The sequence below is a fragment of the Phoca vitulina genome, unplaced genomic scaffold (assembly GCF_004348235.1).
Source record: "Phoca vitulina isolate PV1807 unplaced genomic scaffold, GSC_HSeal_1.0 scaffold9, whole genome shotgun sequence".
NCBI lineage: Eukaryota > Metazoa > Chordata > Mammalia > Carnivora > Phocidae > Phoca > Phoca vitulina.
Window position 1 is genome coordinate 44,147,589 of NW_022589712.1, and position 19,281 is coordinate 44,166,869.

At 38.0% G+C, this 19,281-nt stretch overlaps 1 protein-coding gene across 1 annotated transcript; it reads right to left on the reverse strand.

Moving 5' to 3' along the window:
• Positions 1–6: 6 nt before the first annotated feature.
• LOC116634309 (nephrocan-like) lies at positions 7–18,263 on the reverse strand. Its single transcript, XM_032407424.1, has 3 exons — positions 18,075–18,263; positions 8,449–9,350; positions 7–448 (listed from the first exon to the last, which is right to left on the reverse strand). The coding sequence occupies exons 1-3, from the start codon at positions 18,261–18,263 to the stop codon at positions 7–9; spliced, it is 1,533 nt and encodes a 510-aa protein (XP_032263315.1).
• Positions 18,264–19,281: the final 1,018 nt, after the last annotated feature.

A 19,281-nucleotide genomic window follows, 5' to 3' on the forward strand; every position in this document is an offset into this window, starting at 1 on the left:
CCATACTTAATCTATTTCATAATCATAATAATCATCATCCATGTTGATTCTGGAGTGTTCTTCCAGTTTTGATTTCTTTTTGGTCTCTTTGTTTTTCTCAGTCAGATGTAAGTGATGCTCACATTGTCTCATGATCTTCTTGGAGGACATCCAGCTCTCCCCTTGTTGTTCAGCTGGTGCAGCACATTGTCCTCCCCTCACATCCGTGCCCTTGGCCTTCAGGATCTCCCTCGCTCTTACGAGACTACAGGTGCAATTCCACGGATTTCCATCCAGATACAGGTGTCTGAGGCGAGGCAACCCCTCCAAGACTTTGAGGTCTAAAGCAGAAATCTTGTTGTTCCTAAGGTTTAGAACCTGAAGCTGCTTTAGATCCTTGAGTTCCATCTCAGCAATATTCTGGATGGCATTGCCTTTTAGGTCCAGCCTGGCTAAGGTCCCTGGAAGCCTGCAAAAGCATGGAAACAGGATGGGAGAGGAAGCCATGACCACCATTCCATATCTACCAACGCAACTCAGAATGAGCAACACCAGCCTTTTCTGTACCATCATGTCCCGGTGGAAGCTAGAAAACAAGCTCTGTTTTGAAAAATTAAGTCTTATGTATGGGTCTTTAACCTTTCTCATAGGTCTTGTCTTCTAACCCTCTGAGTCTTCTGGTTCCTAGCCATAAGACTCATTTCTTGTCTTGTCAAACAGGATCATGTAAACAAATCAATAAGAAAAAAGTTGCCAATTTTTACTTGGAAAAGGCCATGAGTCCATAATTTATAGGAGAGGTAAGAGTATGGAATAAAAACATGAAAAAGTGTGGTTCTTGGGGCGCCTGGGTAGCTCAGTCCTTAAGTGTCTGCCTTCCACTCAGGTCATGATCCCATGGTCCTGAGATCGAGCCCCGCATCAGGCTCCCTGCTCAGCGGGAAGCCTGCTTCTCCCTCTCCCACTCCCCCTGCTTGTGTTCCCTCTCTCTCTGTCTCTCTCTGTCAAATAAATAATAAAATCTTAAAAAAAAAAGAAAATGCAGAAGTTATAAAAGATCAGTGAATCAACTACATTAAAAATAATAATAAAAAAAGAAATGGTGTATGGCAAAAGACATATGCAAAGTCAAAAGATAAATGATAAACTGGGGAAAATATCTGCACCTTATAACCCAAAGAGCTAATCTCCCTAATATGTAAAGGACTTTTAAAAGGTAAGAAGAAAAGGTTTTAAAATGAGACTGAAAAATGGGCAAAAGGCATGAATGGAAGTCCACATAAACAGGAAAGCAAAACCCTTAAGTCTTCAAGCATACTCAGAATAAGAGAAATGAAAAATAAAACCACACAGAGATGCCATTTCTCACCTACCAGATTGGTAAAAAAAAAAAAAAAGATCTTAATCCTTAGCATTAAGGATTACATTCTGTGGGCAAAGCTGTGAAGAAACAGACATTCTCACACGTCACTTGGTGGGACGCTAAAATGGCATAGCCCCTATGGAGGAGAATTTAGCAAAGTCTAATGAAATAACTTGTGCATTTACCCTTCCACTCAGCCATCTCACTTCTAGGAATATACTCTGAAGATATGACTCAACAAATATAAAACAGCATATGTGCATTTATTATGGTATTATTTATAATAGCAAAAGATTGGAAACAACCTAGTACAACAGTAAAAAACTACTATGCAGTCTTAAAGAAGAAAGGGGTTTGTCCCTAGGAATTATCATAAAATGATTTCCAGAAGGTATTGTTAAAGGGAAAAAAGCAAGAAGTGGAATAATATGTATAGTATGTCAGTTTTTGTGTAAGAGGGAAATGAGAATACATGTGCATATATTTGCTTATATTGGGTAAAAAAAAGAATGATAACCCAGAAGTGAATAAAAATGGTTACTTATAGGAAGTGTATGCATATGGTTTTAACTTTTGAATCATGTTAATGGTTTACATGTTCACAAAACAAATAAGATAAAACAGAATCAAGCCCAAAAATCGAACACAAACAGAAACAAACATATCTAATTAATTAATCAAATGGTAATGTTGGTATATAACCAAATAAAGAAAAGAAAAAGTACTCTGACTGAATATCCTTAATGGATATGTCTAAGCCTTAGAGACTAAGGACAAAAGGATCTGCAAGGAAATTTCTCTCACCATGTTTATTATTCATACTGCTGTTAGAAATGAAATTTGAAACCTTTTTAATGAATACTCTAAGACAAAACAAATAAGTAAATATATTCCTATATTAAGAACCAAGATTTCATTGTAAAAGAAAAGATACAAATATAAAATAAGAAAAACCCTCTAATGTTAAATATGAACTGGAGATAATGTGAATTCATCACTTAAAAAAATATTTTTTCTAGTTGTGCATACTGGAAGAATCTAGAAGTAATATTACACCCTAATAGCAATGCTTCTCCAATAGCCTAACCTCACTGAGCACCCAGATCTTAATTTCAGAATTCCAGTTTCCACTTAAAGAAGCAAGGCTTCTTAGAGAAATGACTGATTCCATGTCTGGGGCAAGGTAAGCTAGAACATCTGAGTCAGAATGCAATAGCATGTTCAAAGATTAATGGGACATCCATCAGGATAGCTGTTATCAAAAATCCAGAAAATAATAAGTGTTGATGAGGATGTGGAGAAATTAGGAGCCTTGTGTGCTGTCGGTGGGAATGTAAAATGGTACAGGCGCTATGGAAAACGGTATGAGGTGCTTCCTCAAAAAATTAAAAATAGAATTACCACATGATCCAGCAATTCCATTTCTGGGTATATACACAGAAGAATTGAAAGCATGATTGGTCTCAAAGAGGTATTTACATATTAAATAATATTATACATTATTTACATGTTGTACACCCATATTGAATTCACAATAGCTAAAATGTGGAAGCAATCCAAGTGTCCACTGACGGATGAATGGATAAGCAAGATACAATAGGTACATACAATGGAATACTTAGCCTTAAAAAGGAAGGAAATTCTGGTACATGCTACAACATGGATAAACCTTGAGGACATTATGCTAAGTGAAAAAAGCCTGTCACAAAAAAGACAACTACTATAATTCCATTTATATGACATATCTAGAATAGTCAAATTCATAGAAACAGAAAGTATAATAGTGGTTGTCAGGGGCTGGGGGAGGAGGAAATGGGAAGTTGTTTAATGAGTGTGGAGTTTCAGTTTTGCAAAATGAAAAGTCCCAGGGAGCAATTGCACAATGCTATGAAGGTACTTAACAATATTGCATTGTACAGTTAAAAATGGTTAAGTAAATTTTATGTGTATTTTACCGCAATTTTTAAAAAAGAGAACTAATGGAATCATGTCTCGTGAACACAGGGACCAGCTTGGAGAGGCTCTCACTAGACGAATCTGGAACAATTTGGGAATCAAAAGAGACTAGCAACTTTAAATGATTGTAACACACCAAATAAATTAAGATCCCTAGGGTCCATTGTAATACTTGGAAAAAGTGGAAAAAGGAAAGAAAAATCCTCTATAATGTTAAATAGAAAACATAAAAAACAAAATTGAATGATCACAAGTACATTAAAAAAATTATGTCTAGACATGGGCTCTAGTTGAGCAATTATGGATGAATTTTCATTTTTCAGCACACTAAGTTTTCAACCTTGAATGGGTATTGCTTTATAATCAGGAAAAAAACTTTTTTTAATTGTGGATACCAATTTGGAAAATGTCATGCTAATGCCCATTGATAAAAAGTAAAAAAGAATCACAATTGTGAACCTGAAAATTTTTCTGCTACTCAACAGCTCCATATTAAGTGCTATTCTGTTTGTGAAGTATAAGAAGGGGGAAAGTTTTATAGGGGAAAAAAGGGCCCTTGAAAGAACCATTCGGATGCTATTTTCATAGAGTGTGAATGCACTGAATGTACATTCATGCCTTTTAGTAGTCAGTGAAATTTATTGTTGTGGTCCCAATCATCTGATGATTATACACTTTATATTTGTATCCTAAGCTATACAGTGCATATACATATAGAAGTATTTGTGCTTTTGAGTATTTTATAGTCTTATTTATTTAAAGTGACTTCTCCTTAGTTGCAATAAAATTTACCTTAAAATGTAGATTAATTTACCAGGGCAAATCACTTCATACATTTTAACAATTTGATAGTTAAATTGTCCCCAAGACAATGTAATTTTGTGCACATACCAATTGATATAAGGTACATCCCTAAAAGTTATACAGAAAAATCTTATGTATAGCATTTGTTTTTTTGTTGTTGTTTTGTTTTTTGTTGTTTTGTTTTGCAAGGAAAGATGGACTATTTACAGATGGTATGGCAGGAAGCAAGATTCTATTACCCTTGCAAGTACAAGGGAGAACAACTGAGGAAAGATATGATAAAGTAAATCAGAGAGTTAAGTCTACTACTTAAGACTTGAGTTCTTACTTTGGCCATTCTATTTTCCAGTTCGTGGCTTCAGGTAAGTTATTTAGCTTAAAGCTTAAAGTTATTTAGCTTAAAGCTCTGATTTTCCACCCTATAGTTGAAAGTGCCCAGTACACAGAAATCACATAATAAATGTTAGCTAATGAAAATGAGAAAGCCAAGTTTCCTTTAAAGCAAATATGATGATCAGTTCTAGGCTGCAGAGCCAAAATTTGTAGGTACAAATTTCTTCCTTTTTTTCCTTTCGTGTTTCGATGAGCGTTATAACCAAAATGACATTGTAAGGGAAATCACCAATATCCTGGTTTTGTGAACTTAGGGCAGTCATTTATGGCTTTGATATAATTTGTCTTTATAAGTCTGATTTATAGAGAAAGGTATCCCTGATTTTAAGACAAACCTGCTTCTAAAAACGCTACTTGTTCTTTGGGTCTGTGGCTTTTTAGAGTAAAAAGGGGTACAGCCCATGTTACCAGTAGATGGCAGCACCTGAGTATAAGTAGGATAAAGTGCTCTGCCGGCGTTAGGTTGTAGAAAGCTATTCTGGATTTGAATTATCCAAATTGTGGATAAAGAAAAGATGATGTAACTTATAGTTGTTCACTGAACTGCAGATTGGTGAAATAAGAACGAAACAGCAAAAGTGAGAGCCCGGTCTTGGGTGTTCTAAGTTTTTAAGTAGTCTAGTGTTTATAGCAGAGTACATCTCAGGGGCAGGTGATCACGTGGTGGCTAAAATTCCCTGGCTCTGCAGTTAGACTACTGTGCTTAATTCTGACTCCCCCACTTACTGATGATCTGATTTTAAGAAGTTTCTTGATATCTCCTTGATACTTTAATGTTCTAATCCATAAAATAATAGTTTAAAAATGTGCCTACATTCATAGGATTGTTGTAAGAAGTAATGAGGAATAACACATGAATATAAATTCACTGCTGGGTGAAGTCAGTACTTAATTAAGTCAGTACTTGATACTAGGTATTATTTTCTATCTCCATTAGTACATTGAGGCAAATGTAGGAGATATTTGAATATATGTGTACCTAAAACCATCTACTATTATTTCCTTGGTGAAATGTAGAACGGAGAATGGTAGGCAAACGAAGGGATTTGTGATTTGTGGTAGGATACACAGCAACTAGCAACAAGTTAGGTTAGGTTAGCAACTGGCAAGGGATAGGTTGCCGTGTTTATAGTTTATTAGTAGGAAACTGAATTTTAAAGTACAATTTTGTGTATGAATAAGACTCATGCAAATAAAAGTGTACTGTTTTGAGCTCATAAATAAAAGTCTTAACAATTAAAAATAAAAAACAGTATTGCGTTTTAATGCTTTATGGGAGGAAAATCACAGAAAAACTTTTCTGGACCATTCCCAGTTTCCAATTCAGAGAAAAGCTGGAAAGTGGGAGGGGGATTTGATGAGGAATTTAAAAATCACTTTCTACAAGGAACACATTGCTCTCATAGCTGGCCAAGTTCTTTGACAGAACAGACAGTTGCGCTGCTTAATTTAAGCCTCATAGGAAAAGCCCACTCTCATCTCATGTCCCTTGCTCGTTGTTCTTGCCCATTACTTCTCCACCTTGGCTGCACATTAAATTCATCTGGGGAGCTTTTTACAAATACTGATGCCTGGGCACAAATCCTGGAGTGTCTGTTTTAACTGCTTTGAAGAGAGGTCTGGGCATAAGTATGCTTTTTTCAAATTTCTCCAGATAATTGCAATGTGGAGTCAGATTTGAGAATTATGGCTAGCTCAGGCTTGCAATTCTATTATACACTCCATTTGGCAAAAGCATTTGCTTTCTGTAGTCACTTATTAAAGCACACAAATGCCCTGGCAGGAGTAAATAATTAAGCTACTTTTCACTCATTAAACTTAGCAGGATTACTCAACCGAATGCTTTCTAAAAGCCACCGGAATAGAGAAGTCCACTGCGTTCCCAATTTTGCCAAGGTTCTCGCAGCCCATTGAGAATCCTTGATGGTAACAGTCACTCCCCAACCTGTTTTATGAGTTTTTATTCTATACACTATTATTTTTCTTGGAGTATGGGTATACAGTGATAGAAAATAAGACTTGAAACATAGTAGAGAAATTACTGAAATAACAAGTATTAGAGTCTTGAAACACTGAAGGCATGTTTTTTGCCTTAAGGCCTTTGTATTGGCTGTTCTGTCTAGAACACTCCGCACACCGCCAAACAGCTTCACAGCTAAATCTCTCACCTCCTTCCAGTTTTTGCTCAAAGCTTACATTTTCATGAGAGTTACCATGTTTACCCTATTTAAAATTGCAACCAGCCACCCCGACTCTCCTGAACCTGGTAATCCTGCCCTTTTTTGTTGTTGCTAACTATAACACCTAACACCATCTCGGAGTTAAATACTTACACATTCTGTTTATTATTACCATTTCCCTGCTGGAATTTAAGCTGTATAGAACAAGAAGTTTTATTTTTTTATTGCACTGATGTATCCCAAGTGCCTGGTAAAGTACATTAATTGTATGCACATGCTTATGCATTAAAAAATTGATTAATTTCAAATAACCCTCAATATATCTTTTAAAATACTGATTTCCATTATAAAAATCACTTCTGGTGTTTTGCACTGGGTACACTTACCATACTGTATAATAAAATATCGTTTTTTTCAACTAGAAAAAATGAACATTTGTACATATCAAAGATAATTTTTCCCTTTCTCATTGATAACAAAATGAAAATAAGTAAATCAAGTGTCATAGGATTCTACAGAAGCCAGAAGTTGATATGCTAATTACGAGCAATTTGATAATGATAGTCAACAGAGCAAAGTGCCATCTTTTTCCCATAAAGCACCAAAAGGAAAATGAATCCACTGATAGGCATGTATAATTAACGTTTTCTAAGAGAATAATAGGGCTTTATTCTTCTACCGTTTTTTTTTTTTTTTTTTTTTTTTAAAGATTTTATTTATTTATTGGAGAGAGAGAGAGCACATGAGAGGGGGGAGGGTCAGAGGGAGAAGCAGACTCCCTGCCGAGCAGGGAGCCCGATGCGGGACTCGATCCCGGGACTCCAGGATCATGACCTGAGCCGAAGGCAGTCGCTTAACCAACTGAGCCACCCAGGCGCCCTCTTCTACCGTTTTTTAATTTATCTACTTCATACATGTAGAACATGGAATAAGGTTTACCTAAAAAAGGATCAGTTAATGTCAACATGTACATTAGTTATCAATGATGACTGGGTGAGGAAACAGGACTGTGGGTTGGGCACAGAGAGAGGGATATTTGGAAAGAGAAATTAAATGTCAGAGTGTGAGGGTGTGTGTCTGTGTACGTGTGCGTGTGTGTGCATATGCATGTGTTTATGAGAGAGACAACCAAAAACACAAGGTGAGACCAACCCAAATGGACTCACATACCCACAGGTAGACACACAGAGAAATAAGCAGAGCTGTGTTAAAGTCCTTTAAAGATTGCAGTGCTGAGAAGCATACGAGGCCTCCAAATACATGATTCAAAATAAATACAAGATCAGATTATACACTTATGATTTTTGTCATAACTACTATTTCAATGCTTTTAAAAATATAAACATCTTACTACATTTCCCCTTCATTTCTCTTCCGCATCCTTGTTTGGCTAGTGGCTAAGCATGTACCCAGTCTGCCTGTTGCTGGGTCCCAGGCTACATGCTTAAAAACCAAAACACTCTTTTACAAGAAAGATCCCCACATTATGTGTGTTAGCATACTTCACCAAAGCGGCATTGCCTATTTTCAAGCATAGATCTCACCTGTTGGTGTCTTATCTGACAGGCAAGATAAATTAAGTTAGTGCAGAATTTAGTTAGAGGACTGGAGATTCCAAAACCTTGTCTACAATCTCTACACTTGAGTCCTAGGACAGCCTTGATCAGATCATTTATGTTTGCTCTATTTTTTCTTGCTTGTCTAATGGGCTTCATTGCCCCGATCTTCAGAAAACGTTTAAAGTGGTCACCATAAATAATAACTCCCCCTCACCTTAGCGGTATAGACAACAGCAGGTTCTGCTCCAAAGCCAGGTTGGAGAGCTGGGAGCACATCTGCAGGGCTCCAGCTTCGAACAAGCTAACAGTGTTGTTGTCCAGGAACAAGTGTTTCAAGTCTCGGAGGTCGTGGAAGTCTTGCGCCGTTACTCTCTGAATCAGGTTATTGCTAATGTCGAGTTTTTGTAGCCTTGCTGGGAGCCTGAGGGGCAACATTTGAACCTGGTTTTGGGACAACTCAAGAGTAGTTAAATTGGCAAGTATCTGCGCCCCATCGATGGAGGAGAGTGAGTTTTCTGACAAATAAAGATGGGAGAGATGCTCCAAGTGTTTCAGATCTCGAAACCTTACCACTTTGAGCTGGTTTCTCTCCATTTTTAAAGAGAGCAGAGATTTGGGCAGATTAATAGGAATTTTAGTCAGAAAGTTACCACTGAAGCTGAGAAATTGCAAAGATTGTAAAGAAGTGAAGAAACTAGCTGGTACAAGATGGAGTCTGTTATTCTCCATGCTCAGGCGTTTCAGGTGGGGAAGGGCCAGTGGTCCAGCTACAGATTCAATATTGTTGTCATCTAACATCAAACTCTGCAAACTGACAAGAGAGGAGAGTATGCTGGGAAACAGAGAAGAGATCAGATTGTTTTTAAGCTCAAGGATTTTTAATTTCTTCAGTCCTTCAAAATCGGATCCGTGTAGGACATATATTGAATTGTCGTTTAGTTTTAACACTTCAAGACTGGCTGGGAGAATCCTGGGGACTTGTCTTAACTTATTTTTGCAGAGTTCCAAGGTCTTCAAGGTACTCAGAGTTTTGAAAGTGTCATTTTCCACTGACTCTGTTCCACTGGCCAGCAGAATAAAATCTTCTAAAGCCAACATTTGGGTGAAGCTAGACATCTATAAAAAAGGCAGGGATGGGTCACAAAGAGAGAAAAGCAGTAAATTAAGATTATTATGGAAAAAAAATACACATTATCATTCAATACTAATGATACTTCAGATTTCTCTTCAAGATCTATTTAAAATTATCTCTTGGAAAATCAGGTCTTGATTTTTTTTTTTTGAGAGACAATGAGAGACAGAGTGAGCATGAGTGGGGGGGAGAGGCAGTGGGAGAAGGAGAGGGAGAAGCCGATTCTCCACTGAGCAGGAAGCCTGACACGGGGCTCAATTTCAGGACCCTGAGATCATGACCTACCTAAGCCGAAGGCAGACACTTAACTGACTGAGCCACCCAGGCGCCCCCATGACTATTTTTTTAAAAGATTTTATTTTTAAGTAATCTCCACACCCAACATTGGGCTCAAACTCACAACACTGAGATCAAGAGTTGCATGCTCCACTGACTGAGCCAGCCTGGCGCCCCAGGTCCTGACTATTTTTTATTTATGATTGCTGACAGTGTAAGATATCAAAAATACGTTGAGCTCTTTCACACACTATTGGTGGACATAATATTAGCTAACTTTTGATGCATATTCTCTGACCCAGCAAGTTTATTTCTAGCCAGAAGTACTTACAAGTTGCACAATGATTTATACAATAGGATGTTCTTTGTTGGCATCATCTTATAATAGTCCAGAATGGGAACAATCTGGAAATCTTTCACCAAACTATTAGCAGTTGTTAACTCTACAATGTAAAGTTATAAGAGATTTTCATTATCTTCCTTTTGCATTGTTTAGATTTTTTTAAGTTACAAATTACATTTAAAAATTTTTAAGCATCAAAAGTAAAAATTTTAAATGTCATAGACACTGCTATCACTAGGATGGGCCTATCAGAGAAACATTTTTCAACTATATTATAGTTTGAAAAACTAGCCTAGCCTCCCTATTCCCTACCCCTCAATTTGCATTCACTGATGAAAAAGATCCATGAAGAAACAAACAGGATACATGTGTTTCCATGTCTGTAAAGCAAAGATTCCATTCGTGCTACTCCTCTCCTAGATTTTAGAAATGATCAAATCTGATATACTTTCTCCGTGGTTTGCAAGTTCAAGTACTCCTATCTTTCCACCTATCTGTCAACCTCCTACCTTGCCATCTATGTCTTCTCAGGTTGATGTAATCCTTGGTATTTTGTTTTCAGAGTAAGATCATCTCTAGGCAGAAAGAGGAATTGTTCCAGGTTTTCTTCAGCTTGATAAAGATTCACAGAATTTTCAACCTGCTTTAGAATTCAACTGAGTTAAAATTTTCAAAGCACGGGGCACCTGGATGACTCAGCTTGTTAAGCATCTGCCTTCAGCTCAGGTCATGATCCCGGGGTCCTAGGACTGAGCCCGCGTCGGGCTCCCTGCTCCACGGGGAGCCTGCTTCTCCCTCTCCCTCTGCCTGATGCTCCCCCTGCTTGTGCTCTCTCTCTCTCAAATAAATAAATAAAATCTTTAAAAAAATGTTTTTCAACGCACAATTTAATGTCTTACTATCTACAGTTTTTAAATGTTTGATTTAATTATGCAGTTGAGCCCTTTTGTAATACCAATGCGTGGTTAACACCCTCAAGGTGGGTTAATTTTGCATCACATATTTATTATAGGTACTTATATTCTAGGAGGACATGTGATGTGAATTGTGGTATATTTTAAAGCTTCTCCTAATATGATACTTGTTAGAAGAATCTTATGTTAAAATTTCCATAAACAGATGTTTTTAATCGTAATAGTTTTGGCAGTTACCTTGGTTTGTATATGGCTGCTAATATGTGATATTTTCTTAATTATTAATCAGATGTATTAATTAGTCCTAGTCCCAATTATAATAGTAATTTTTTCTTGCACTTGAATATCTACAAGTGCCAAGTGCTTTTTTTATATTGTTAAAAAAGAAAAAAACACAAGCCCCAAATGGAGTCATTTGCCCCCCACCCGTGACAGCAAACCAAGACTTAATTACAGTTATAACCTCTCCTAAGAATGTGACCTTTTAACAGTCAACCTGAAATTTCCTGATCAGCATTAGTGACATATAATCATGATTAAAAACCCTGCCCATCTCTTCTTCCCACAAGGAACTTGACGGGACCTGAAACCATCCTTACTTACTGATTTGTCTATAACTCCCTTGCTCCACCCTCCTGCCTATAAATCCTCCCATTGGGTACAGCTTCTGGGAACATCTCTCTGCCTGCTAGATGAGATGCTGCCTGATTCATGAATTGCTTATTTATTAGATCTTCAAATGTACTCAGTTGAATTTTGTTTATTAACAATACATTATCACTAATTCTTCTAATAACCCTTCAAGTTTGCTATTATCAAACTTGAGAGACTTGAGAATTTTAACAAGGTCTGTTGGACTCTAAACAGATTGAACTCTAAACTCTAAACTCTTTCTTCCTCAACTTACCATTTTCTATTGCATCTGGTCTACAATTAATGTTTTTCAAAAAAGACAAAATCTAGACACAAATCATAGAGATTTAGAAAAGCAGAAATTTTAGAGATTATCTAGTTCAAATCTCCCATTTAAGGGATGAAGAATTTCAGCCCCCCCACCCAAAATTAAAAAGACCTGCCCAAGACTCTTCTTTAATAGACTTTTCATTTCTATGTGCCCTTTCTAGGCTTTCTTGCATATAAAGTCAGAAATGACTCTAGACATAGATCTTCACTTCTTAGATTGCTGATCTTCCATAAGAACTTGGGGCTATTAATAGTTCCACTTTTATCTGAGTGACCACAAACCCTAAAAGATTGCTGAGTATGCAACAAGTCTCAGGGGTGACATGGACCTGAATGGGCAATTTATTTGGGGACTAGACAAATAAGGTGTAGTATCAGAGCTTCAATTTGTCTTCATTTCTATTCGTCAAGTGTACAGACTGGCCTAAACAGTCAACATAATTCATGTTCTTAACTGAATCCAATGGACAGTTGTTTTCTTTTATTAAGTATAGAGACACTTCTTTTTTTCTTTTTGTCAGTCAATGCAGATTACTTTTGGTTATTATTAATTAAAATGGTTACCATCTTCTTGGGGCTCCAGGCTGGCTCAGTGGGAGAAGCATGGGACTCTTGATCTTGGGGTTGTGAGTTGGAGCCCCACGTAGGCTGTAGAGATTACGTAAAACTAAAATCTTAAGAAAAATGGCCGTCATTTTCTAAGTATTCACTATGGTTATCTTTATAAAATCTTGTGTTTAAGCAAGATTATTCCCTTTTTGGAAAGGGAAACTAAGGCCTGAGAAGGTAAAATATCTGGTCCAAGTATGTCTTGCTAGCAAGTGGAAAAGTTGAGCCCCCAACCCAGATTTATCTTACCCCAGCACACATATTTTTATTTTAACCTCACTACCATGACTTACATTTAGCAGGAGAATATAAAATTCTGGCACCACAAACAGTGGGGAAGATACTGATTTTCAAATTTTCAGTTGAATTTACAGAGCTGACAAAGGAAAATAATTCTGCTAGACCAGTTTTTCCATTTCCCTGGACTAAGCTGAACTGTACTCAAAAGATGTAAAAAAAGAGATGCTTTTGCCCTCGAGCTAACCTTGAGGCTACTGTGAGTTTTTTCAATGTTGCTTAAAAAGCAAGGCAAGTAGGGCTTGGTGTTAATGATTAGGTGTAGGAAGTTTCCCTAAGTATAATTCCTGCCATACATTTTTACAGTTTAGTGAACCTAATATATATGTAGATAAAAGTTACACTAAAATACGAAAAGTGAAAAAGAAGCAAGGCAAGTAAAATGAGGTAGAGCAGAGAAGCAAGGCCTGCTGACTTCCTCATGAAAGGCTTTGTTTCTGGTTTCTTCTGGGTAGCCTCTGCTGCAAGCATTAGAGGGCCACAGACCTTTCTTGGGCTCCTTATAGGTTCAATGTCCACAGGATAACTGAAATACGCTCATAGTTACAGCCTCAGACCTGTATGCATCAAGCCAGTAAGGAGTCTGTAAAACAATGTTGGAACTTTTCTTCCTGATCATCAATACTTGTTCTCTGTAAACACTTTTAAAGTCCTGGCAAGTATGGAGAGAATATAAAAATAATCCATAATCCCCCCGCTTGGTGATCAACTCTGTTCATGTATTTCTTACCCAGGAGGAATTTGAAGTAGGTTCTCTCCTTCCACAAAAGATGTAAAGCACAATCCTTTTAATTGACTGCTGTCATTGAGACACTCCTATTTGTCCTCTAAATGTAAGAGCCCAGACTGTAAAACTCTTAGAAGAAAATACGGACATAAATTTTCATGACCTTGGGTTTGGTAAAAGCTATCTTGGATACGACACCAAAAGCAAAAGTGACACACATGTAGAATAGTAAATGGGACTTACTGGAAATTAAAAACATCTGTGCTTCAAAGGACACCATTAAGAGAATGAACAACAGCAACAACAACCATAGAATGGGAGAAAATTTTCTCAAATAATAGATCTGATAGGAGATTTGTATTTAGAATATAAAAAGGACTCTTACAACCCAATAGTGAAAAGACAAAGAACCCAATTTAAAAAAATGGGCAAAGGATGGTCATATAGACATTTTCCCCAAAAAAGATATGCAAATGGTCAATTAGCACACAAAAAGAGGCTCAACATCATTAACCACTAGTGATATGAAAGTCAAACAATAGTGAGATACTAACAGACACTCACTAGGATGGTTATAATCCAAAAAAGGATAAGAAATGTTAGCAGGAATGTGGAGAAACTGGAGCCATCACATATTACTTGAGGGATACAAAACAATGGAGCCACTTTGGAAAACAGTCTGGCAGTTCCTCAAAATGTGAAACATAATTACCATATTACCCAGAGATTCCACTCTTAGGTATATACCCAAGGCAGATGAAAATATATGTCCACACAAAAACTGGTACATGAATGTTCTTTGGAGCATAATAGCCAAAAAAAGGAAACAACTCAAGTGTCCATCAACTAATGAATGGATAAACAAAATGTGCTATATACATACAATGGAATATTATTTAGTCTTTAAAAGGAAGTAAATTCTGAAATATGCTATAAGATGGATGAACCTTGAGGGCATTATTTTAAGTGAAAGAAGCCAGTGACAAGAGACCACAGGTTTAGGGAAAAAGATTGACTTCAGTTTGGGGCATGTTATTTTGAGATGATATACATATATGAAGAGGTCCAGTAGGCAGCTGGATAAGTCTGAAACATGGGGGAAAGGCATGAATTAGAAACTCAGTTATGGGAGCCATCATTCCTTATATAAAGTGAAGTCACTTAAGGAGACTGTACATAGTAAGAAATGGAAAGGCTGAGGACTGCAACTCCCTGGAGAAGCCCAAAAAAATAAGGGGCAATGGAAGAAAAGAAACCTACAAAAATGGTAGAAAAGAACTATCAGAGAGGAATCATGAGGACATAAAAGTGTGGTGCCATGGAAGGCAAAAGAGTGAGAATTTAAAGAAATAGGAGTGAGCCAATGTACTAGAGAGAACAGTTTTTTAACTGTGTGGAGTAGGTAGAAACCAAACAGTGGTGAATTAGAGAATAAATAGGAGGTGAAGTAGAGACAGTAAGTATAGATTATCCTTTTACGGAGTTTTGCCAATAAAGAGAGGCAGTAGCAGGAAGAGACACAGAGTTAAAATTATTTTATTTTGAAGATTTATTTACTTATTTTTAGAGAGAGAGAAAGAGAATGCAAGTGGTGGGGAGAGGGAGAGGGAGAGAGAAAATCTCAAGCAGACTCCCTGCTGAGTGCAGAGCCCAATGCAAGGCTCTATCCCACGATCCTGAGATCATGACCTGAAATGAAATCAAGAATCAGACACGCAACCAGCTGAGCCACCCAGGTGCCCCCAAATAATTTTATTTTTATTTTAATGAAAGAAGCCTATTTATAGGCTAGAACAGGACACTAGTAAGGAAAGAACAACTGAAAATATGGGTGTAGGGAGAATGATGGAGCAAGCTCCAGGTAGAGGTGAGGAAGATGGACTCCAGGGCATGGGTGGGACGCGGCCTTGAGCAGAACAAGGGAGGTCTCATCCTCTCTGTCTGGAGGAAAGAGTTTGCAGAATTGAATGGAGACAAGTTAGTCCACAGTAAGCAGGAGTTGAGGGAGATCAAGACTAATGGCCTCGGTTTTGTCAGGATTAGTCAATAAAATGGGAGGCTAACCATGGGTGAGAATGAGGATAGTAGGGATTGAGAAGACAACCCAAACTGTACTGAAGTTTTGGAAGATGTTGATGGAATGTAGGAAAGCCTGGCCAAGAAGAATTGAAAGGACAGATGGGTGACAGTGAAGACCCAGATGAGGTCAGAGACCTTAAATTTGCAGTGTTTCTACAAATTTGTGGTTGTTCCAAACCACACATTTATACACACATATGTGTAGAGATGTTGTGTGATCCTCTACCGGGTAGAGGCTATCCGGGTAGATGTAGGGTTAGAAGTCTCCATGAGGTGGCAAAAGAAGTAGAGTATGGCAGCTGAAAGCAAAGAAGATAATGACCAGAGAGCGGGAGAATTCGAGATTTCTGAGTGGAGGGGTTTCAGGTATAATGGTTATGATATCACCAAGTAGATGGCTGTGGTGAAGTGGAAGCGTAGATGGATACTTTCTCATGAGCTCAGGGAATTCTTATGAGCTAGGACATTGCACGCTGATGGCACCAAGAAGATGCAGGACTCGGGATGGAGAGCAAGACCAGAAGCCAGGAGAGGAAGGGGCTGAGGCACAGTATGAGACAAAGGAGGAAGAAACAAGGAGCGTTACAGCCCAGTGTCATGCACCTCCAACAAGTAGGCAGTTTTACAGATGAATGGATAATAAAGGCCCTCATGTCCTGAGGGCAGGAACTGTGAATTTTTCATCTTTTATCCCTAGTCTCAAACACAGCATTCACAGTCACAAACACAAATTATACAAATAAGTAATAGAAACATTTTTAATTGTGAGATATATGTATGTATCCATGGGCGTACACATGGTTCGTACGCGGTATGTGTGCATATATGTATGTGTTCGTATATATGTGTACATATATGTGTGTATACATATGTATATAATTTCTATTGCTATTAATCTGAAGATATTCTAAGGTATACAGGCACCTGATTCTGTAGAACATACATCCTATTCACCAAAGACAGCTAAAATACGGTCATTTAAAACCTAAGGGTTTTTAAAAGAGATGTATTATTGCTTAGAGCTTTTTATTTCCTTCACAAAACAATCCTGTCTTTCATCAACCTCTCTGCTGAAACTACCCTTCCAAGAGACAATTAACTGGATTAAAGTCAGAGAAGTGGCAGTATTACCATTCAGAGAACGTAAACCAATGACAAACGTGCTCATTCGATCACTGAATTTGATGAGAGGTATAATTTCATCCTACTGGCTGCAAGCAACAGTGATGAATCATTACCGGGCTTAGCTGATACTTCAGCTCTTGGCATCTCAGGCCCTCAGGACAAATATTTAAGCACCTTGCCCTTTAACCAGCTGTCCTGCTTGAATATTGAGACCTGACGGGGTCAGACTTGCTCTCTGGCATTAGGCACTAGTGGATTACAAGAGGACAATAAACATATCCACTAGGCAATTTTGCTTACTGAGCCTTGAAATCAATACCACGCCACATACTTTAAACTCTCCGTGTTTAGGCGCACCTACATTCCAATTTCTTAACCAAATGAAAGGGGAAGGTGTCTCTATTTGGAGGGAAAGTACATCCACCTGCTGACTCTCTGCACCTGCATCAGAGATGTATTTCCTTATCTTGGGGTTTGGATCTAGGAGGGAAGAGCAGTGACTGGTAAAGACAAAATCAGAGAGCCATTCAATTTTACAGGTAAAAGGAGCCCGGGATCACCAATCTAACCCACCCTTCTTACTTCACAAAGGTAAAAAGTAAGGCCCAGAGATTTTTTAACTGTTTGCTTAAGATGATTATATCTCTGGATAGGGGGAAAATTAGGATAAGAACGCTTGTCTCTCCATAACTTCCAAAATATCAAAGGCCAAAAACAAAATTCCTTTGTATTATAAAATTCAGACAAATCTATAGCACTCTTTGCAGCACTCTGAATAGGTAGGCATAAATAAAAAAGTCAAAATTAAAAGTTCATAGAACAAGTACTGCAATAACACGCCAAAACAAAAACACATATTTCCTCCGTAGATGTTTCCACAAAGCCCCTGATGCCTGGCAGGTATGTAGGGTTCATTATAAATAATTCTCATATGCTGGGCTTCATCTTGATAGTCTTACAATGCTCTAAGGATCACCTGCTTTCTACGGCACAAACAAAACTCCTTTTTATCCCCCGAAAGCACTCATCCTTAATCGTGGGGACAGCAAATAGCCATTTGCTCTCAAACTCTCTTTGTTAAGAAAGAGCCACTTCTTTACTTCTACTTTGCAACAACATAATTACATTTTTTAAAAATAAAAACTGAAATAAAACATCATTAATGATAGATTCTGATGGTTCTTGACTGTGTCTCTAAAAAGAAATATCCAGAGGCATACACCCATCTCAGCAGTAAAGGGCAAGCGGATAGTTAGCGCAACAACCCAAACTTGATAAGCACCACTTTTGAGTGTTGATCATTTACAGCTACACGGTCGCCCCTCACCCTGCCTCAGAAAATAAGATTGTGGCAACTAGACCGTAGAACGGTTACCTGAAGGCGTGGAATTTTGCTGTGGCTAATGTAGAGCTTCTTGGTGGTGGAAGGAAGAGTGGATGGCAGCTCCGTTAGCCTATAGCATTGCACCGAGTACACGGAATCACAGCTACATCGGCCGGGACAGGTAGGATGGAAACCGTAGCTAAGAGAAAGCAAAACGAGGAAAGCATAAAGCAGATGCATCTTCCAAAATGGGGCCTCCCAGGCAGCGGACGAGTGTTTGGGGGATGTCTCACTCTTTATACCATGAAATCTGATAATAGAATCTTATGAATGTGTACTCTGTCAATGTAAGAAGACAGGAAAGAAAAAATTCTCAATTTGCCTGGGTTAAAATGTTAGCAACAATTACAAAGGGCTTAAACATTGATAAGCTACCTTAATATTTGTAGGTGAGCAAAACCCTCGGTTATTTATGGCTTGGGAGGCTAATCAGCAAACACCTCTACTATCTGTAGTTTCCTTGTTTTGTTAAATGTGACACTAGGGAATTAGTGGGAAAAGACAAAGAGCTGTTTTATAGTGGGCTATAAACCTTTGAATTTGCTGTGACCCTGTATTAAAACCATTTTTGTAGGCCTGCAACAGGCAGGTGTTTTCTTCTCCTATTAACCAGTACGGGGAAATGGGCAGCTTTTCTCTTTATTATTGTTGTTCCAGTAACATTTTATTGCTAGGTGAAACAATGCGCTACCAAGGAGAGAGGTTTATAGCCACAGATAACTTGTTCGGTTCATCTATCACCCGATCCACCCAACTATCATATTTGAACAATATTTCTGCCATTCAAAAATACTGTTGACTCAGATGAGAATGGAACATCAAAATGGGTCCCTTACCTTTAACTATTTGTCGTAATGGAAGAAAAGGCCTCTAGTTTCTTCAGAGGAACTTGTGTGTTCTGAAGCCCCACTGCAGAGGGAAGCCTTCATTTGTTCCGGGCATGCCTTTGTTGAGGCTCTTTGACTTGCTAGGCTCATCCCTGCTGAGGAATTTAAAAGCATTTCAAGCAAAAGATTATACAGAAAAGCTTTCTCGTGCCCGGTGGAAGACCTGAATTTCCCCACGCTGGTTGGCCTGAGTGGATTGCTCCAAAGAAACCCTTTCTAATATTGAAAAGCTTTTCTGATGTGCTCTTCAACCCACCTCTCTTTGCTACAGTTTTCATTGTGAAGCCAAAAGTTTCTTTGCTCTAATAATC